A 23,742-nucleotide genomic window follows, 5' to 3' on the forward strand; every position below is an offset into this window, starting at 1 on the left:
AGAGTCCATAAAAGACAACCTTTGCTAAGTCAGATGAGATAGTGGACAAGAAAAAGATAATGAATCTTTTACAAACATAAACCTCTACAAGTCAGAACCTTATAGGGCAGTATCAGGAAAATGAACAAAGGGCAGAAGGACAGGAACTAAAAGACTCGAGAAGAATCAAAAATAAAATTGCTAATAGAAAACAAGGACTGGAGAGATGGCTCAGTGGTTAAGGCTCACAGCTCTCCCATAGGATCTGAGCTTGGTTCTCTGTATCAACATCAGATGGCTAACTGGCCTCTGTAGGCAGCTGTACATACAAGGTGTGCACATATGTGCACACACACAGGCACACACAGGCACACACAGGCACACACACACACAAACACACACACACACCTCCATAACTGAAACTGAAATAAGTCTTTTTTTTTTTTAATAGAAAAGACAATTGAAAGAAACACTATCTAGTGTGGAGAACGTGCTGGTCGTGCACAGCAGAGAGAAGCCCCTAATTCTGATAGAGCCAGGGGTGAGCAAATAGCCAGGGGAGCAGGTAGGAGACTTCATTGTGCATTTTGCTTTGACTTAGGACCAACATGGCCAACAACTGTCCTGGTATTTTTTGTTTGTTTGTTTGTTTTTAAATCTCCATAAAGAAAGATCAGTAAGCATGGAAAGACAGGGAACATTCTCAAGTATATTCTTGCTTTAAATTCACTAGTTAATTTCTGTACATATAATCCTTCAAACTTCTATTTCTAGAGATAATTTCATGTGCTGAAAAGAAGTCAAATGCAGGCCAAAACCGCTGCCACAGGAAGCCCCTGTGCACAGGAGTCTCACAGCCACTCGACCAACTATGTGCTTCATAGGAAATATTTAAGAAGCATGATGCCAAAACCTTGAAGAGTAACTAACTCTGTGAGAACTATGCAGACATGTTGACAGCTGAAAACAAAACAAACCTGAATCTTTGCAAGGTAAAGTCTACTTAGCTACCGCAGTCTAACTAGGAAATTAACATGAAAAGACGATGCTAAATACGAAGTGTCCCAAGAGGAGCAGTTCCTTTTGTATTATAAAATAACAGATAAAACAACAGCAACAGATATAAATCTACAGAACCACCTATCTACCCCCTACGGGCTAAAATATCAACTTAGCCATTCTGAAACATAGACTATTTAAAACTGGTATCTATAATATGTACAGATGCAAGTTCACAGCTACAAATGCCTGAGAAATGAATTCACCTTAGTTCATTTTAATCACCTTCCCTATCATCTTTATGAAAGCCTAACACTGACTGGGCATACAGTCAGTCAGTCACTGGTAGGTCTATAAACGTGGCAGAACTGATGGGTTTGTATAGACTCCTTACCTACTTCAATCTCTACTTGTCTCACAAACTAAAGGTCCAATAACAGAAGAACAGCTGAGAAAACTAAACAGACTTGTAGAATGGACAATTATAAGTTAAACAATACCAACCAAACAACTTCAAGAATGCAGGGAATTTTATATACTGCAAATTTTTAAGTAAAGACAAGCCCTAAACTGAGATGACTTTACATACTCTTTCATTTATTTATTATAAATTAAATGAATGTACCTATCAAAAAGAAGACCAGAAAGTATGCTCATAATCTTGCTCAGACATACCACAATCAATGATATGGTGTATAGCCCGTCTTGAATGTACCTACACACATTATTATATTTCTAAAACAATGCCATGAGATTCTTCATACATTTTAATAAACACTCTATAAAAACAATCTATCAGATGCTATGTTATCACACTATTTAAAACCACTGACAAAGGAGAAGGTTGATCTGTCAAGGGCGTGGCTTGTCACTCACAGGTAAGCCTGGGTCTGCTGATAAACAAACAACGTCACAGAGCAACAGAAGTATAAAAGGCCACTGGATGAGTGTGAAGGACCTTGGTAGAAGCAAGACTACTCCATAAGCCTGTCTGTATGAGCACTTTCCAAACTATAATCACATACCTCATCGGAAATGGGGGCTTATGGACAGGAAACTGGGAAGGGGAATAACATTTGAAATGTAAGTAAAGAAATATATCTACCCACACCCGCGGATCCCGGCCCGCAGCAGCTCTCTGCTCCCAGACCCGGTGAGAGAGAGACCCAACCGCCTGGTCAGGTGGGCACTCCTGAGGCTGCAGAGCGGAAGAGACCACCAACACTGCTCACCCCTGCCCACATCCCTGGCCCAAGAGGAAACTGTATAAGGCCTCTGGGCTCCCGTGGGGGAGGGCCCAGGAGCGGCAGGACCCCTGCGCCTGAGACACCGCCGGAACCTGAAAGAAACAGACCGGATAAACAGTTCTCTGCACCCAAATCCCGTGGGAGGGAGAGCTAAACCTTCAGAGAGGCAGACAAGCCTGGGAAACCAGAAGAGACTTCTCCCTGCACACACATCTCGGACGCCAGAGGAAAAAGCCAAAGACCATCTGGAACCCTGGTGCACTGAAGCTCCCGGAAGGGGCGGCACAGGTCTTCCTGGTTGCTGCCGCTGCAGAGAGCCCCTGGGCAGCACCCCACGAGCGAACCTGAGCCTCGGGACCACAGGTAAGACCAAAATTTCTGCTGCACGAAAGCTGCCTGGTGAACTCAAGACACAGGCCCACAGGAACAGCTGAAGACCTGTAGAGAGGAAAAACTACACGCCCGAAAGCAGAACACTCTGTCCCCATAACTGACTGAAAGAGAGGAAAACAGGTCTACAGCACTCCTGACACACAGGCTTATAGGACAGTCTAGCCACTGTCAGAAATAGCAGAACAAAGTAACACTAGAGATAATCTGATGGCGAGAGGCAAGCGCAGGAACCCAAGCAACAGAAACCAAGACTACATGGCATCATCGGAGCCCAATTCTCCCACCAAAGCAAACACGGAATATCCAAACACACCAGAAAAGCAAGATCTAGTTTCAAAATCATATTTGATCATGATGCTGGAGGACTTCAAGAAAGACATGAACACACTTAGGGAAGCACAGGAAAACATTAATAAACAAGTAAAAGCCTACAGAGAGGAATCGAAAAATCCCTGAAAGAATTCCAGGAAAACACAAACAAACAGTTGAAGGAATTAAAAATGGAAATAGAAGCAATCAAGAAAGAACACATGGAAACAACCCTGGATATAGAAAACCAAAAGAAGAGACAAGGAGCTGTAGATACAAGCTTCACCAACAGAATACAAGAGATGGAAGAGAGAATCTCAGGAGCAGAAGATTCCATAGAAATCATTGACTCAACTGTCAAAGATAATGTAAAGCGGAAAAAGCTACTGGTCCAAAACATACAGGAAATCCAGGACTCAATGAGAAGATCAAACCTAAGGATAATAGGTATAGAAGAGAGTGAAGACTCCCAGCTCAAAGGACCAGTAAATATCTTCAACAAAATCATAGAAGAAAACTTCCCTAACCTAAAAAAAGAGATACCCATAGACATACAAGAAGCCTACAGAACTCCAAATAGATTGGACCAGAAAAGAAACACCTCCCGTCACATAATTGTCAAAACACCAAACGCACAAAATAAAGAAAGAATATTAAAAGCAGTAAGGGAAAAAGGTCAAGTAACATATAAAGGGAGACCTATCAGAATCACACCAGACTTCTCGCCAGAAACTATGAAGGCCAGAAGATCCTGGACTGATGTTATACAGACCCTAAGAGAACACAAATGCCAGCCCAGGTTACTGTATCCAGCAAAACTCTCAATTAACATTGATGGAGAAACCAAGATATTCCATGACAAAACCAAATTTACACAATATCTTTCTACAAATCCAGCACTACAAAGGATAATAAATGGTAAAGCCCAACATAAGGAGGCAAGCTATACCCTAGAAGAAGCAAGAAACGAATCGTCTTGGCAACAAAACAAAGAGAATGAAAGCACACAAACATAACCTCACATCCAAATATGAATATAAAGGGAAACAATAATCACTATTCCTTAATATCTCTCAATATCAATGGCCTCAACTCCCCAATAAAAAGACATAGATTAACAAACTGGATACGCAACGAGGACCCTGCATTCTGCTGCCTACAGGAAACACACCTCAGAGACAAAGACAGACACTACCTCAGAGTGAAAGGCTGGAAAACAACTTTCCAAGCAAATGGTCAGAAGAAGCAAGCTGGAGTAGCCATTCTAATATCAAATAAAATCAATTTCCAACTAAAAGTCATCAAAAAAGATAAGGAAGGACACTTCATATTCATCAAAGGAAAAATCCACCAAGATGAAGTCTCAATCCTAAATATCTATGCCCCAAATACAAGGGCACCTACATACGTAAAAGAAACCTTACTAAAGCTCAAAACACACATTGCACCTCACACAATAATAGTGGGAGATTTCAACACCCCACTCTCATCAATGGACAGATCATGGAAACAGAAATTAAACAGTGATGTCGACAGACTAAGAGAAGTCATGAGCCAAATGGACTTAACGGATATTTATAGAACATTCTATCCTAAAGCAAAAGGATATACCTTCTTCTCAGCTCCTCATGGTACTTTCTCCAAAATTGACCATATAATTGGTCAAAAAACGGGCCTCAACAGGTACAGAAAGATAGAAATAATCCCATGCGTGCTATCGGACCACCACGGCCTAAAACTGGTCTTCAATAACAATAAGGGAAGAATGCCCACATATACGTGGAAATTGAACAATGCTCTACTCAATGATAACCTGGTCAAGGAAGAAATAAAGAAAGAAATTAAAAACTTTTTAGAATTTAATGAAAATGAAGGTACAACATACCCAAACTTATGGGACACAATGAAAGCTGTGCTAAGAGGAAAACTCATAGCGCTGAGTGCCTGCAGAAAGAAACAGGAAAGAGCATATGTCAGCAGCTTGACAGCACACCTAAAAGCTCTAGAACAAAAAGAAGCAAATACACCCAGGAGGAGTAGAAGGCAGGAAATAATCAAACTCAGAGCTGAAATCAACCAAGTAGAAACAAAAAGGACCATAGAAAGAATCAACAGAACCAAAAGTTGGTTCTTTGAGAAAATCAACAAGATAGATAAACCCTTAGCCAGACTAACGAGAGGACACAGAGAGTGCGTCCAAATTAACAAAATCAGAAATGAAAAGGGAGACATAACTACAGATTCAGAGGAAATTCAAAAAATCATCAGATCTTACTATAAAAACCTATATTCAACAAAATTTGAAAATCTTCAGGAAATGGACAATTTTCTAGACAGATACCAGGTATCGAAGTTAAATCAGGAACAGATAAACCAGTTAAACAACCCCATAACTCCTAAGGAAATAGAAGCAGTCATTAAAGGTCTCCCAACCAAAAAGAGCCCAGGTCCAGACGGGTTTAGTGCAGAATTCTATCAAACCTTCATAGAAGACCTCATACCAATATTATCCAAACTATTCCACAAAATTGAAACAGATGGAGCCCTACCGAATTCCTTCTACGAAGCCACAATTACTCTTATACCTAAACCACACAAAGACACAACAAAGAAAGAGAACTTCAGACCAATTTCCCTTATGAATATCGACGCAAAAATACTCAATAAAATTCTGGCAAACCGAATTCAAGAGCACATCAAAACAATCATCCACCATGATCAAGTAGGCTTCATCCCAGGCATGCAGGGATGGTTTAATATACGGAAAACCATCAACGTGATCCATTATATAAACAAACTGAAAGAACAGAACCACATGACCATTTCATTAGATGCTGAGAAAGCATTTGACAAAATTCAACACCCCTTCATGATAAAAGTCCTGGAAAGAATAGGAATTCGAGGCCCATACCTAAACATAGTAAAAGCCATATACAGCAAACCAGTTGCTAACATTAAACTAAATGGAGAGAAACTTGAAGCAATCCCACTAAAATCAGGGACTAGACAAGGCTGCCCACTCTCTCCCTACTTATTCAATATAGTTCTTGAAGTTCTAGCCAGAGCAATCAGACAACAAAAGGAGATCAAAGGGATACAGATCGGAAAAGAAGAGGTCAAAATATCACTATTTGCAGATGACATGATAGTATATTTAAGTGATCCCAAAAGTTCCACCAGAGAACTACTAAAGCTGATAAACAACTTCAGCAAAGTGGCTGGGTATAAAATTAACTCAAATAAATCAGTTGTCTTCCTCTATACAAAAGAGAAACAAGCCGAGAAAGAAATTAGGGAAACGACACCCTTCATAATAGACCCAAATAATATAAAGTACCTCGGTGTGACTTTAACCAAGCAAGTAAAAGATCTGTACAATAAGAACTTCAAGACACTGAGGAAAGAAATTGAAGAAGACCTCAGAAGATGGAAAGATCTCCCATGCTCATGGATTGGCAGGATTAATATAGTAAAAATGGCCATTTTACCAAAAGCAATCTACAGATTCAATGCAATCCCCATCAAAATACCAATCCAATTCTTCAAAGAGTTAGACAGAACAATTTGCAAATTCATCTGGAATAACAAAAAACCCAGGATAGCTAAAGCTATCCTCAACAATAAAAGGACTTCAGGGGGAATCACTATCCCTGAACTCAAGCAGTATTACAGAGCAATAGTGATAAAAACTGCATGGTATTGGTACAGAGACAGACAGATAGACCAATGGAATAGAATTGAAGACCCAGAAATGAACCCACACACCTATGGTCACTTGATTTTTGACAAAGGAGCCAAAACCATCCAATGGAAAAAAGATAGCATTTTCAGCAAATGGTGCTGGTTCAACTGGAGGGCAACATGTAGAAGAATGCAGATCGATCCATGCTTATCACCCTGTACAAAGCTTAAGTCCAAGTGGATCAAGGACCTCCACATCAAACCAGACACACTCAAACTAATAGAAGAAAAACTAGGGAAGCATCTGGAACACATGGGCACTGGAAAAAATTTCCTGAACAAAACACCAATGGCTTATGCTCTAAGATCAAGAATCGACAAATGGGATCTCATAAAACTGCAAAGCTTCTGTAAGGCAAAGGACACTGTGGTTAGGACAAAACGGCAACCAACAGAATGGGAAAAGATCTTTACCAATCCTACAACAGATAGAGGCCTTATATCCAAAATATACAAAGAACTCAAGAAGTTAGACCGCAGGGAAACAAATAACCCTATTAAAAAATGGGGTTCAGAGCTAAACAAAGAATTCACAGCTGAGGAATGCCGAATGGCCGAGAAACACCTAAAGAAATGTTCAACATCTTTAGTCATAAGGGAAATGCAAATCAAAACAACCCTGAGATTTCACCTCACACCAGTGAGAATGGCTAAGATCAAAAACTCAGGTGACAGCAGATGCTGGCGAGGATGTGGAGAAAGAGGAACACTCCTCCATTGTTGGTGGGATTGCAGACTGGTAAAACCATTCTGGAAATTAGTCTGGAGGTTCCTCAGAAAATTGGACATTGAACTGCCTGAGGATCCAGCTATACCTCTCTTGGGCATATACCCAAAAGATGCCTCAACATATAAAAGAGACACGTGCTCCACTATGTTCATCGCAGCCTTATTTATAATAGCCAGAAACTGGAAAGAACCCAGATGCCCTTCAACAGAGGAATGGATACAGAAAATGTGGTACATCTACACAATGGAATATTACTCAGCTATCAAAAACAACGAGTTTATGAAATTCGTAGGCAAATGGTTGGAACTGGAAAATATCATCCTGAGTGAGCTAACCCACTCACAGAAAGACATACATGGTATGCACTCATTGATAAGTGGCTATTAGCCCAAATGCTTGAATTACCCTAGATCCCTAGAACAAACGAAACTCAAAACGGATGATCAAAATGTGAATGCTTCACTCCTTCTTTAAATGAGGAAAAAGAATACCCTTGGCAGGGAAGGGAGAGGCAAAGATTAAAACAGAGACTGAAGGAACACCCATTCAGAGCCTGCCCCACATGTGGCCCATACATATACAGCCACCCAATTAGACAAGATGGATGAAGCAAAGAAGTGCAAACCGACAGGAGCCGGATGTAGATCTCTCCTGAGAGACACAGCCAGAATACAGCAAATACAGAGGCGAATGCCAGCAGCAAACCACTGAACTGAGAATAGGTCCCCTATTGAAGGAATCAGAGAAAGAACTGGAAGAGCTTGAAGGGGCTCGAGACCCCAAAAGTACAACAATGCCAAGCAATCAGAGCTTCCAGGGACTAAGCCACTACCTAAAGACTATACATGGACTGACCCTGGACTCTGACCCCATAGGTAGCAATGAATATCCTAGTAAGAGCACCAGTGGAAGGGGAAGCCCTGGGTCCTGCTAAGACTGAACCCCCAGTGAACTAGTCTATGGGGGGAGGGCGGCAATGGACGGAGGGTGGGGAGGGGAACACCCATAAGGAAGGGGAGGGGGGAGGGGGATGTTTGCCCGGAAACCGGGAAAGGGAATAACACTCGAAATGTATATAAGAAATACTCAAGTTAATAAAAAAAAAAAAAAAGAAATATATCTAATAAAAAAATTTTTAAAAAAAGAGGGGGGGGGTGGACAAAAACAAAATACCCTGCTTCTTTACTATGGTACTTTAGCCTTGGCGTAGCCTCTGTCCTTTGCGATAAAGCTTATGTAGATACTCAACAACACGATTACTTTGGCCTCTTTACAGCGTAGATCCTAAAACAAACAAATGCCTCCTGCAAATCACATCCTAAAATGGACTCCATCTTCAAAGATGATTTTTGACATCCTCTTCCTAAAAACTGTGGCAGCTCTCCCAGTAATCTAGAGATAATGGCCACACAGCCATCCAGGTACGCAGTGCATTTCATCCTTCAATGTTAGAAATATCGAAGAGAAATATTGTTTGGAAGTTTAAAAACAAAGAAAATAATAACACTATCAGATTTCTTCATAGAAATTCTTACACATATGCACACAAATAAAAAACCTGTACACAAGTTTCTTTCTCCAATGATTCAGAATATTTATTTTCTCACCAGGTCATTCTGTTTAATGAATAATCTTACTAATTTCATTCCACTATGACTGCACGACTCACATTCTTTTGAAAACCACTACCCACTGTTATGATGTAGTACTCATTCGAAGACACTAATAGCACCATCTGGGACCCTCCACAAAGGAACGTGCTCAGGAGGCAGATTTGAGCTAAGTAGTTCTGGAAATAAGCATTTCAGTTTGTGTAAGCAATGCTACCTAACAATGGTTATTCCTGCAATCCATTATTTTATGCAGTGCTACATACAAAGAAAGGAAAGGAGGAAATATTAATAACAGTCCATCTGTATTACGCCCATAAGAAAACATGACAGTTATACTATTCTAATATGCAACGAGATACAGTAAATAGGAAGTGACACAAGCTTGATTACTCCATGAAGAGAAGCATTCAAGGAGGTGCTATGATCAATACACATATGACACATATGTGACACAGAAAGGGCCGGATTACAGCCTGCAAAGTGCTTGCCTTATAAGCATGAAGGTCTGAGTTTGATCCTCAGAACCGATGTAAAAGAAGGCAAGCATATGATTTCAGTTCCAGTACTGTGGAGTCACAGAAGGCTGATTGCTTGAGGCTCAATGTCTGGTCATTTTAGATATACGTAGATTAAATTAACCAATTAACTAATAATCATTAATAATAATTAGTTAACTAATTACTGTTTCTTAGTTCAGGTCAGTTAGAGACCATCTTTAAAAAAACAAAGAAAAAATATGGGATAAGGAAGGAAAGGGAATTTTGAATATGTTTTTATATCATGTGTCAAGCGGTAGCATCCACAGATGTAACTATAGCACTTCTACTAAGAAGTTTTCTTGGGAATCAAAAAAAAAATTTCTAAACATTAAAAAAAAAAAAAAAAGCACTCTGGCCTACTATTCCCAGTCCATTATGGATAAGCCATCATCTCCCAAAAATATGGAGCTAAAACCTTAAAAAGCAAATGAGACAGGGTTATGGTATTCTCTGGAAATTCCTGCATACTCCTCTATTTATGTGGCACAACTCTGAAACGAACATTTTAGTCATTTTGGGACATTTTAAGAGATTAGCTTTAATAGTTGTGGTTTGGATTTAAATGGCCCCATAGGTCACAGGGAGTGGCATTGCTAGAGGTGTGCCTTGCACGGGTGTCCCTTTGTTGGACTGAGTTCAAGCCCAGTTTTATTCCCACTGCCTGCTGATCCAGATGTAGAACTCTCAGCTCCTCCAGCACCAAGTCTGCCTGGATGCTGCCTGCTTTCTGTCATGCTGATAATGGACTGAACCTCTGAATCTATATTCACCAGCCCTAACCCTTGATCATGATGTCTCTTCACAGCAACTAAGACAATAGTATTTAAACAACTAGGGGCTTAGAGAGATGGCTCAGCTGTTAGGAAAATTAGCTGTTCTTCCAGAGTTCCAGAATTCAATTCTCAGCATCCACATGGTGGCTTGAAATCTTTTAACTGCAATTATATTGGACCTGACGCTCTCTTCTGCAGACAAAAACACCAATATATAAAATCAGTAAATAGACAAACAAATCTTTAAAAATATTTTAACAACTAAAATATTAAACCCTGTGTCTCAATATTCTTACAAATATCCCAAACACCTTGATCGTACACCTGTGCTTTCCTGCCTGCTTTCCCTGGTCCCAGCCTATGGGCCAAGTCATCCCTGTTTACAGAAGCTGGCACATAATGAAAAGGGCTACAGAATAGATCAGTGTTCTCATAGTAAAGCACCTCTGCTACACACCATGCCTCCATCTGGGCAGTTTTCTAGGTTTTTGAATGTCAAGTTATTTCTGATTCTAAGCTCCCAGTTATGCAGTATGTGCCCTTATTTTACTTTTCTTCTACATCATCTACTTCCTACTCTATTTAGTAGTGTCTTGGTGCCCATGACATATGATTATTGTAAGGTTATCAGTAATTACTAAATGCTAGACTCTTCAAATTGTTGTGTGAATTTGTGGTGCTAGTTTAAAACTCCAGTTAAAGTAAAGAGTTGCTTTGCAGTCTTTGTTTTTCTCATTTTTCAACATTTATAAACTTCCATAACTCAATAAATAACTCTTAAAAGTTTGCCAATATATTCCAGAAGAAATTAATTGCTCACACTAGTCACTACTTCAGAGGCCTGCTACTGCCATGTGGTACAGGCAGGCGGAAGACACCCAAAGACCCACCAATACGTGGCCAGCTCATAGTGGAGCCACTGTGATGTGCAAATATGGGGTGGAGAACTGGGAAAGAAAGAAGCAGAACAGATTATGCATTATGAAGAGAAGGGAAATGGAAATTGAGGGTAGAAAGGAACAGCCTGGTGTGAGTAGCCTTCCCTGACACCTGAGGCCATGGTGAAGTCCTGGCCCATGATACCACTGAAAGACATATCTGGACACGCAGCAACAGGGGTCTATGTCTGGCTCATATTACTACCAAAGACCATGGGAACCACCCTGGTATGGCCTGCTGCATGTTGCTGTCCAAGGGCTCTGAAAAGCTGGCCCTTACTACTGTGGCACTCTGGAAAGTTTGCCCAAGCCCTTGCAGACTGCTGCACTGGGTAACATGGGACAGCTGGTGTCCTGTTGGCGGGGCATGCTAGTGAGCCACCCCAAGTACTGGAGAGCTACCCTGGCTTTGTGTGGTGACATGGGTGAGGGACAGTGGGAGAGCTGGCTTATGCCAGCTGTTGAAAAAGTGTTGTGAAGAAATACAAAGCAAGAAAGGTGGGGAGTAGTGATTGAGTAAGCTATGATTTTAAAGAGGGGACTGAGAGACAGTTTCGTTTGCAAAGATGACCACAGATAATGATCTAAGGCTTGTAGCACTGAACACCACAGAAATGCATCTGGTCACTGGAGAAGATACTGTAAGTCCAAATGCCCAGAGAAGCACAGGGTGGCAGGATAGATAGATACAGGGGAATTTGTCAGAAGGAAAGTTCTAAGAAGGGGTTTGAAAAGACTTAGGGGTTAAGAGCACACACTGCTTTTTCAGAGGAACAAGTTTGGTTTAAGGCATCCATATCACGTGGCTCACAATTGTCTGTAACTCCAGTTCCACACATCTGACCTCTGACACAGACACAAGTACACGTACACCTAAGTAAAAGTAATTTCCCACCCACCTCCCTCACCCCTAGCCAGCTATGGCAGGCCAGAGAGTTGGTCCTGCCCTCACTGGTTGTAGCGCTTACGAGATTGGGCTCTGAACCACAACTGATCAGCATAGTGAGATGGCCCTGTGGGGAGCACTGGGAAGCCAGTGCCAAGGGTATGAGCTTTGGAGTTCTGGCCCTGCCCCTTGATGGCCTGCAGCATTGTGTGTGCTAGTCAGAGCAGAGCCGGAGAGTTCTCCCTGGTCAGATGTGGGTGTTGGAGAGAGAGCAGGCTGACTAGTTCAGTTATCACCCAGGCCCAAATCCATCCAGGGCTTTGAGTTCCTCCATCCCAATAGGAAGCACATGAAGGGGCTGGTCCTGGAGATCCAAATCTGCTGGATCTCCCTGATGCAGGAAATAACAGGCTATCTGAAAGGATGAGGAGTTCTGGTGAAGATCCAGTATAGATAGTGTAGCAGAAGTCAGAGGAATGAATAATTGTAAGTTAAGCTGTTGGACACACTGCAGCTTCCATGATGAGATTGTGTGTGTGTATGTGTGTGTGTGTGTGTGTGTGTGTGTGTGTGTGTGTGTGTGTGTGTGTGTGTTTTGTTCTGTATTTTTTAATTATTTTCTTTTGAGAGGTAAGGTAAGGGTAGAGGACAGATATAAAAGGATAGGGAGACAAATGGGAATTGGGATGCATGATGTGAAACTCATAAGGAGTCAATAAAAAGTTAAATAATAATAATTACTTCTTAGTATCACTTATAAAATGTCTTATCTTACTTAAAGAAAAAGATTAAGGTGCTGAAGGGGTGGCTCAATGGTTAGGAGTACTGGCTATTCTTCCAGAGGACACAAGTTTGAATCCAACACCCACATGGTGGTTTATACCCTTTGTAACTCTATTTCTAAGGAATCAGATGCTTTCTTCTAGGTTATGAAGGTACCAGGCACGAATGTCGTACACAGATACACATGCAGGCAAAATACATATATACATAAAATATTTTTTTTAAAGCAAGATAGTTCTTAGCCCAGATATGATAGTGGCACATAGAAATACATCCGGACAAAGCACCCATACACAAAGCATATATTTTTAAAGGAAAATATATTTATTAACCCAGACATGGTAGAACATGCTTTTAATCCCAGCACTTGAAAGGAAGAAACAGACAGCTGCTCTCTGTGAGTTTAAGGCCATACATACCTAATTCTAAGAACCCTGTATCAAAACAAATAAGTAAATAAATAAAAATAATACAATATCTTCAATTAAATGCAATGATTTCAATAAAACAAAATAATGCAAAAACCATGTAGCACAGGTAATCTTTAAAAATATATTCTGTGTGCACAGAAGCAAGAAATGTTCTGGAGATTTCTACAATTACACCAAATCAATAAATTCTGAAAATACCATTTAACTTAATATGTCATCAGTTTATGAAAACAATGTAATATTTTACTATTTATGAAGTAGAAACTTACATAATACACTCAATAAATATAAGGAAACAAATCAATTCTGTAGAAAGGACACATACATGTTTCATAAACCTCCTAACACGTAGGAGTATTGTGGTAAACATTAAAAATAACCTCTGACCCTCACTTGCCGGCACCACTGGGCCATATGGCATTAGCGGGTACTTTCATCCCTGTGGCAGCCATTCTAGGTAGGACACCATGCCACGCTAACCCCAGCTACTCTCTGTCCCTGGCGGTCTCTCTGCCCCTGTTGCTAGCGGCATACTGTGGACACTCTCTCCAGGCTGGAGCTCTGTTCACATGCCCTACCCGGTAAAATCAGGACTCTGGAGATCCCAGCAGCGGCTGGTCCCCCTGGGCTCTGAGACCCGCTCTTGTCCCAGTGGTAGCTGTCCTATTGTAGCTCTCTGCCGACTCTGCCCATACTCCCAGCAATAGCTCCCTAATGGTTATAGTATCAGCTCCCAGCAACCCGTTAAAATCAAGACTCAATAAGCTTATAATTGAACAATCAGATTTATCTAAATAATTTATCTCAGTAAATTTACATTCCACAAAACGTCCACACAATGAACTCAGAGCCAATTGATAATGATATAAACTGCCCACCTAAATAAGGTAAATTGACCTATAAAAATCCATTCCTTAAGAAATATTCATAACTACCAGTGGCCATTTAAGGCCACACGGATCTGGGTCGTCCTTTTCTGCCTCCCTCTTGTTCCTCTCTTCTTTTCTGTCTCTTCTGTCTTCTCTCTCTCTCTCTCTCTCTCTCTCTCTCTCTCTCTCTCTCGCCTTACAAAAACTTTGTCCCCACCTTACTTTTTACTGTGCAATTACAGGCCTTGACTTACCTTGTGCCAGCCCTCACCTGCGTATAGATATCAACCTACATAGGAGAATTAATAATGGCCTCTTACAGAGAGCTCAAGGACCTGCTCTGGAACCTAAGTTGCTGTTGAGTACTTGCCTAGACCCTCAGCTAGCACCCAATCTCTGAGCTGCTCTTTAAATTCAACTGTTAATGAAAGCAAGCTACTTCAAGCAATGTTTAAAATGGCAGCAGATTATTAAATCTTTATCTTCATGGAATTCTAACAGAATGCACGAGTCATGATCAAAGCTAAGTGATTTCATGCAAACAAAATCTCCTGACTAAAATCTGCTTAATAATGAAATAAAAGTGGTTTTAAAGTTATTTCTCAAAGTTGACAAACACAGGAAGGTAGTTAATTTGTCTAAGGCAAGGATGGTCAAATTAAGCTATGATTCCATTACTAACAACATTAGCATTTTGAATGGTGTGATCGGGACTAGAACCAAGGGGTGACAATGGGTTGCGGGATGGGAGAAGAAAAGGTAACTGCTTAGAAGAAATCAGAGCTCATGTGATCGCCACTGTGCTGCAGAACAGGTCCCCAGGCCTGCCACGTGGCCGTGAGAATGAAGCGGGATGCCACCTCACTGCATGTCATACCAGAGCACAAGGAGAGGACAGGTAACTCACACCACAGAATATTATGGATGCTTTGGAAAGCAGGTCTCAAAGCTGTCAACTTACAGCTCCATCACTACTATTCAGACTACTTCTTTCTTAATGGGTGTACAGTCATTGCTAGTATGCAATAGTGTTTATTATAAAATGATATTTTAAAACTCAAGCTAATAGAAAAGAAAACAACTGACAATCAACATGAACCTTTCTTTTGGGATTTCTTATCTGTACACGCGGAAAGACCACACCCTCACTGTTTTGAGTAGAGTTGCATCATACAGCGCACCATGAAAATGCCGGTGAAGAGCAACAGTAGTTCTCCTCTCCCCTCCACAGACTACAAGAGGTTTGTCACAAGCACGAACAGCAATCCCTAAAGTGACCTTTTGTTATATTTGAATGCTGCCTCCTTTTGGTGGAAAGGCCATTCTTTTCACACCTCAGCTGTCCCCTACTTCAAAGATGGTGACTAACTCGGGATGCAAGTTTCCTAGTGAGCAAAGTCTCAGTTTCATTACATCATTTGCCACAGGCCACACATCCTGGGAGAGACATAGAGCATTACCTTTTTCCCACCAGTCACGAACTGCTTACAACTGGATCTCACGAACTGGGGGTGCACAGCAACGATCTACAAAAGAAAAAGTACCCACGTCCAGTTAAAAGTCACAGGTGAAAGTGTGTGACAGGTTCTTGTGTACTATGGACAGTAGGAACTACAAAATGGACCTTGGCAGGGACAATGAATTCAAGGAAGATTCTGAGGTTGCTGGAGATGCTCTTGTGTGATAAAATGTCTTCTCAGAAGCAAAATCAAAGCTGCACAAGAATGAAGGCTTTTCACTTCTCGCTGAGTGGGGCTCTCTGAGTAGGCTCCTCTCCTAAAGTCATGCAGGGGAATGGAACAAGGAAGTGTACAATGGCTCAACTATTTGTAACTAATTACACAAGAGAGCCCAACCATATGCAGGTCTCTCCAAGACTGCTCCACACTGCCCCTGCTGGTGGCTTAATGTCACATAACACCATGAACACAAGGTATGTGAAAGAAGAAAAGCAGTAGAGACCAGGGCTCCACTCAGCCTCGCTCCCTTGAGACCCAGCTCTTTGTATACAAGCTTCTCTATTCTTTCCTTTTCATCTTCAACTATCCATGACATCAGAAACTTCCCAAACCTTCAGTTGAATATATTTTATACTTCTATAATTAGCTAATGTATTTCCTTCCTCCAACTAGACAGGTTAATAATTTCTCTACACTGCCACTGTCAGGGTAATTTAACAGACATCTTATCATTTTTGATACATTGTTAGTACATTATTCTCTTCAGCTCTACCCTAACCCATCCTAATTACCAACACAGAAACACATATTACATCCCTCCAAATTTTTACAATCTCTAACAGCTTTGTAAGCCCTCTCACAACATATAATGAGCATCTTTCCTTAAAAACATATTACCCTCACCTCATATAGGTTCAGAAAAGTCAGCCAGGAACACTGGTGCACTAGCTACTCCTCTGAGCCTGCATCACCTGGGCTGAGCCTCCCTCCCAGTGCCTGTCTCACTCATGGGAAGGACTCAGACCCTCCCTCCCTCCCTCCCTAAGTTGCCAATCTCACAGCTCAGTGCTGCTCTGCCAAGTGCTACTTCCTTTCGTCTTCACTCTCTACCCATGACGTCTGCATACTGGTCTACTTTGTATCAGCCAGATGATATCGTTTTTATGAGTAAATGTTTTGAAAGAAGAATCTTTCCTGGTGCTTCTGACCCCATCTTCTAGGACTCAGGGGGGCCATGGGGAAGCTCACTCCTGCTAGGTTGAAACACTGAATGCTGCTCCACCTGCAGCCTGCCTTTAGCAGCACAGCCATCTCCCTCTGGAAATACTCTCTTGTTGATGCTCCAGTCACCAGCCTGCATTTTCCCCAGCCTTCCTAAGAACTACCACTCGGGCTTTTACCTTTCACTGCAGTCTTTCGAGAGCTCCAGAATATCAACATCAATCTTCTCTTTTCACCCTCTAGCTGTGAAGTGGCCAATATCCTTAAAAATGGTTTCTTCTCAACTCACCTCAAATTACCAACTGTGTTAAGGTACAATCTCTACTGAGAAGGCCAACACCTATTCCTAAACTTTCTGTAAAACCACCAGATGCAGCCCAGCTCTCAAAATTTCTGACCAACTTCCCAATGCCTTCACTCAAATTATTACCTAATACAATTGGGGAGATTTCCTACAGCAGAACCCTGGATTTACTCCTTTCACCTTCATCTCTAATGTCATTCAGCCCACTGTCACTAAGGCTACAATGTCTACCTCTTGAAAACTGTCTCAATCCATTTTCCCATCTTGAACTCAAGCTTGCTCCCTTTACTAAGCTCCTTAGTGCTTTGTTCAATACACTACATCAACCTTCTAAATTGTCTCTTTCCCAGCGACTCTCCTGTTTAAATCCCCTGCCTTTCTGGCAAAGTCAGCTTTCAAAAACCCATGTCGGATCTTATCTATCCTTTGCTACTGTTCAATCAATATTTGAATAAACACGTGAAGAAAACCACCTCCTTTGAGAGGACAGCAGATACTTTAGCATGATGGATATCTCCAGTTGATCTCTGTGCCCTACCCATCAGACCTGCCATCTCTACTGCATAGTCACCATGTTAGCCCTGTTAAAGATGGCTCCATCTATGCCACTCTTCTTCTTAGGCCCTGATCTATGAGATGGATGCCAAGTTCCTTAGTCTGAAGATCCAGCCTATCTAGTCGGCCTTTTGTTACCTCTTTAATCGTCCATGCACATCTAGGCAAGACTGTCTACCACTTACTAGACACAGCTGCAACTTTCCGGTCTTTCCATTTCTCCCATGCTCTTCCACATGGAAGGCCAGTTCCCATCTATGCCTGCCTCTGTATCAAAGTTCAGTCAGACATTACTCAATCTATAAAGCTACCAACCACTCTAAAACAAAACACAGCACCACCAAAAATCAGCTAAGCATCACTTCTTTTTTTACCTCAGAACTTATTATGATTATTTTTGACCCTGTCACCTTAGTCAGAATAGGGTGTGTGTGTGTGTGTGTGTGTGTGTGTGTGTGTGTGTGTGTGTGAGAGAGAGAGAGAGAGAGAGAGAGAGAGAGAGAGAGAGAGACAGGCAGACACACACACACACACACAGACAGAGAAAGAGACACACACACACACAGAGAGAGAGAGAGAGAGAGAGAGAGAGAGAGAGAGAGAGAGAGAGAGAATCTACTCAAATAAAAGCTTCCAGAGCACAGAGTAAGATGAAAGTTAATCTCTGCCTTGGTCTCAACATTCGAGTGGCACAACCACACCGTGGACGAAGAGACCCTTGTGTAAGAGAATGAGCAGTGTCTCCATTACTACAGTCATCTTCATCTAGGGAAGAAAATTCTCCCATGAGAGAACCCTTGCTAAATACTTACTTTAATGGGACAGTCGAAAGTCTCATGGAATTCTTCTCCAGAGTACAGTCCAAAGACCTGCAGCTGAAAGATAAAAGGAAGACATCAGTTAATCATGACCCTGACAGAGAGGACTGAGTCAGCAAAGAAAAGGAAAGAAAGCAAAAGAAATGGGAGACATTACAAGTCTAAGTCCCTGGGACCCCAGAGAAGTACCCAGTGCAAACCATCTCATCAGTGGAGAGCGCTCTGTGTTAATAAAGCTTTTACGAGCATCTTAAAGAATTAGCACATAGGCAGGGTATATGGAGAAGATGGAGGGAAGAAGTGGAAAATAGTGTAATTATATTTTAATAATTAAAATAAAAATAACAAAGGCTTTATGAGCAGCACATGGATAGCATTCCCATTACTTACTGCAGGTTTATTAAACAGATACCAACTACCAGAAATGAAATAGATATGGGTAGGTTGCTAACATTCTTTTATGCTCTTCTCACAGACTAATAGAATGATTTTTCTCTCAAAAGCAGAAAGAAACATCTACTTTGAGTCAGACATACATGGTTTACAGACACACACACAAGCACACACACACATGTATACACACATACAAGCATGAAGACACACGCATTCATATACATGCATGTACACACACATACACACTTCTACATATACACAGCCATATGGCAAGAGAATAACCGAAGTGAGATCCATCCCAACCTTATGCTGAATCTGCTCTATGTGTAAATGCCACACTGTTGCCCCTCAGCAGTGTTGTTTACTTTCAAGCTGTCTTAAGCCATTTTATTCAGTTATATTTCCCCAGCTTTTCAATCAGTCACAGCAGAAACACAACAAAAACATAATTAGGTCTAATGTGTATAACATAAAAGGATACAAATCACACATTCTTAGCTTGACACAATTTGTGACATAAACCTGACCCTTCAACTCTCACCCAGACAGCTGTCAGTGTATTTCTTATACTCAGTGGCTGAGGCTGCAGGACCAAGAGTGAGTCCAGCCTAGGAAAAAGCCAAGAAAGAGAGCAAGAAAGAAAAGAGACGGGGAAGGGAGGGAGAAGAGGGAAACAGAGGCTGGAAGGGGAGAGAGGGAACAAAGGAGGAAGGAAAGAAGAATAACAAAAAGAAACTAAGCCCAAGGAGCTCCTTTACTGTACTTCTCAGTGAATGACACCCTGAATCTCACTGCCGCCTATCACTGTGCACAAGCCACACTGCCCTTTAAGTCTCACACAAAGGGGAGCACAAGCGAGGCCACTGCTGCCCTTCTCAGCAGTGCCCCTGTGTGCTTTCTGTATGCTGTAGCGATTGGCTGTCTGTCACTTTTGTGAATGCGGCAATGTGTGACTGTGTCACAATTCATGTTCTTCTCCCACTGACCACCAGTTGCTCTGGCACCAGATCAGAACTTTGATGAATAGTGCTTCTGCACACATCTTTCCCTTATCTCCTGATTAACTTATACATATGTGAATCCCATATAACAAGGGGTGGGAATGTTAAATCACAGGTTATAATTATGTTGATAGTTAATGGACAAACATAATTAATAGACTTCTTTCATTTATTTAAGATTCTTTTTAAATGTTTATGAGTGTTTTGGCTGAAATGCATTGTACGTGCATCACATGATGCCTGATGCTGGAAGAAGCCAGAAGAGAGTGCATCAGATGTGCTGGAGCTGGAGTTACAGATGGTTGGGAGCCAGAATGTGGGTACTGGGCACTTGTCTTAGTTAGGATTTTACTGTTGTGAACAGACATCATGACCAAGGTAAGTCTTATAAAGGACAACATTTAATTGAGGCTGGCTTACAGGTTCAGAGGTTCGTCCCGTATCAAGGCAGGAGGATGGCAGCATCCAGGTGGACATGGTACAGGGGGAGCTGAGAGTTCTAGATATTTATGTGAAGGCCGCTAGCAGAATACTGGCTCCCAGGCAGCTAGGACAAGGGTATTAAAGCCTACACCCACAAGCCCACACCCACTCCAACAAGGCCACACCTCCCAAGAGTGCCACTCCCTGGACCCAGCATATGCAAACCATCAATCACAGTGTTGAACCCAATCCCCTGCAAGAGCAACAACTCTTAACCTCTAAGTCATCTCTCCAGCCCCAACAGTTTGAGTCTAATGAATTCATAATCTTACCAGAAGAGCACGAGAAGTGTAGGAGTTATCACAGAAACAGAACTAATGATGGTCTTAGGACCATTATTGACTACCCCAGCACTTGGGATGGATTTGCTCTCTTTCTGGTCTCTAATAGAACTTCTTTACGTATGTGGAAATTAACCATGAGGTCATTTGCATATGCCCTTGGTCTGAATGATTGTATCCCTCAGATTTTTCTGTTGAAATCCAATGTCCAATGTAATGTATCAGGGAGGAAGGCCTTCTACAGGATGTTCCCTGAGGAGTTGTATACCATTATAAAAGGAATAAAAGAAGCAAAGTAGGCACATTTGTCTGCCGGCTTATGGACACTAAGGAGACTAATGTATCCTCCAAATCAGTGAAGACTGTGACAGTGTCCTCTGGGAGCAGGGAGGACATCCTTATCAAATGCTGAATCCAGGATCCTCATATGTTCATAGTTGTTTGAAATAATGTTCTGTTGTTAAAGACTGCCCAGTCTAATAGTATTTTATTAAGTCAACACAGTCAAATGAGGCTTTTTTTATGATATTTTAAACATCAAATTCATTTTTTGTACTCATAAAGACTAGGCAAACTCAATGTTTTTCTTGCTTTAATGTTCATAAGTTGTAAATGAATGATTCATTCCCCAAGCTTCAAACAGAGAATTCTCTCAATGGACAAATTAACATAGAAAATAGAATCTCCGAGTCAGGTATGGTGGCCAAGCCCAAGCTTATAATCCAGCAAGCAGGAAGATGAAACAGGAGAATTGTTAATTTGAGGCGAATAAGCAAATCTTTGCTGTTATTCCTGCTAATTGTCTGAGAACCCAAGAACAGCATGACATAATGAGACACATGGATTCTCTCAAAATGGATTCCAGGTATGGCAAACATGTGCCACTGCTACCTTGGCTCTCACTGTTGGCAGGGTATGAAGGCACTTCCTCTTTATACATTTCTGAAACGGATGATTCTGAAGCAGGATCAGTCAAGCACTGCATTCAGCAAACATTGCGCTCAGGCCTTTACTGTACCAGGGTAAGTTTGATAGAGACACAAGTCTCCACACAGCAAGGTAGGCTCTGTATCACTGCATGGTAATATTAGAAATCAGCATGGGCCCTTAGCGATGTGCTCAGTGTTAATGCCTGCTCAACCAGCATGCAGAAAGTTCCTATCTCCATCTATTTCCTTCCCAGCACAACATCTTTCCAACACAGTCTGTGGTCAGATACTACTACAACCCATTAACAACTCTAACCCTGTAACAGGCCTCACCTCTGATGATAAGTAGTTAGATCCCTGAGGACACCTTAGACAAACTACATTTCTTTCTTTGAAGTGATATCTGTAATGGTCGCAACTGATAATACCCAATGTGGGTTGAAGATCTTGCTCTATACTGCTGCTAGGGATGCCTGAGTCCACCCCAATGCGCTTGTTCAAGAGACAATTTTGTTAATAATGTAAAGCCCTGCCTAGGATTACTAAAATCATGAGATACGATCAGAATCCAAAAGTACCAAAGCTGCTGTAGGATAATATCATGCTGGACTATGTAAAATCTGCAAATAAGGAAAGTATGTTTTAATATCAACCAAGAAGTAAAACAGGATACCAACACTGGAGAGCTGGCTGTCAGACTGTGAAGGGTGAAGAGTCTGCGTCTGAACTAAGAGAGCTTTCAATGGAGAAATAAAGGAAAGAGGGTATTCATCTGACTAGAGATAAGTACCACTTAGAAGCTGGGTGTGCCCTGAATGATCCCTGAAGACCAGCACTGCATCCTTACAGGAGCCGATTTACTGACTGAAGCCAGATGTGACAAACACAAGGGGACAAAGCCAAACAAGCTCCTAGGAAATAGGCACTGGCCTCAGGGGTGTCCCTGACAAACCTCAGAAGTAGAGTGTCTTCCTAAAGAACACTGAAAAGAGAAACCACTGAAGAAGGAGGAAGCTGAGACCTTGGGTAAGGCTAGCCACACACTTGTTAACACTAGTACTTGGAAGGCTGAGGCAGGAGAATATCAAGTTCCAGGCCAGTCTGAGCTACAATGAGACCCTTTCTTTTTTTTTTTTTTTTTAATTAACTTGAGTATTTCTTATATACATTTCAAGTGTTATTCCCTTTCCCAGTTTCCGGGCAAACATCCCCCTCCCCCCTCCCCTTCCTTATGGGTGTCCCCCTCCCAACCCTCCCCCCATTGCCGCCCTCCCCCCATAGTCTAGTTCACTGGGGGTTCAGTCTTAGCAGGACCCAGGGCTTCCCCTTCCACTGGTGAATGAGACCCTTTCTTAAAAACAAGATGACACCACCACTATCCCAGGTGTCCTATTAGTGGAGCACAAAGAAACACAGGGAAATTCCTATGCCTTCATAAGTGACATCTCAACAGTGTCAGTGACAGTCCTACAGTCTTCTGTAAAACTAAGGACAGATGCTGTGCTTCCCTTCAGTGATGTCATGTCCTAAGCTATGAGCTCACAAGTTACACTACTGGAGTTAACATAGCAGTTCCCCTTCTCTTCTCTGTATTCTTTATTTGTTTGGTTACTGGTCACTGAAGATTATACTAATCTATAAAGGGAACCCGGTCAATGATAGCCTAGAGTATTGACTTCTAGAAAGATCAGTTGAGATAAAGATCATAAAATTAAAGGTCACCACAGAAAGTTTTCTTTGAAAATGGTATTTGCCATAGCAGTCTAACAACCTGTCACAAAAACTTGTACTGTGTGTGAGTGGGGGGAGGGTGTGTGTGAGAGAGTGAGAGAGAGAGACTGAGAGAGGTAGGCAGAGAAACAATGAGAGAGATACAGAGAGAAAAATGAATATGAATGGATGAATGAATACGAATTTCTAACAAGTGGCTTAGAGTGACTCTCCTGAAAAGTCTTACACGAGTTTCCATGAACTAAACACTCAGAGAGCCACATGAATTTCACAGAGATACGGACGGACATGCCTTACCTGCGCTTATGAATGAGGGCAGGTGACTAACTTTAGCAT

General features: G+C 41.6%; 1 protein-coding gene across 2 annotated transcripts in view; it reads right to left on the reverse strand.

Moving 5' to 3' along the window:
* Positions 1-23,742, reverse strand: part of Vps41 (VPS41 subunit of HOPS complex) — a 164,398-nt gene that overhangs the window by 68,588 nt on the left and 72,068 nt on the right. For both annotated transcript variants that reach the window (XM_039095720.2, NM_001399318.1), the window contains 2 exons: positions 18,583-18,645; positions 15,691-15,756 (listed from right to left, as the gene is read on the reverse strand). In XM_039095720.2, the coding sequence (XP_038951648.1) occupies positions 15,691-15,756; positions 18,583-18,645 (129 nt within the window). The remainder of the gene's footprint in view (positions 1-15,690; positions 15,757-18,582; positions 18,646-23,742) is intronic.

This window comes from Rattus norvegicus, chromosome 17 (genome assembly GCF_036323735.1).
Source record: "Rattus norvegicus strain BN/NHsdMcwi chromosome 17, GRCr8, whole genome shotgun sequence".
Classification (NCBI taxonomy): domain Eukaryota; kingdom Metazoa; phylum Chordata; class Mammalia; order Rodentia; family Muridae; genus Rattus; species Rattus norvegicus.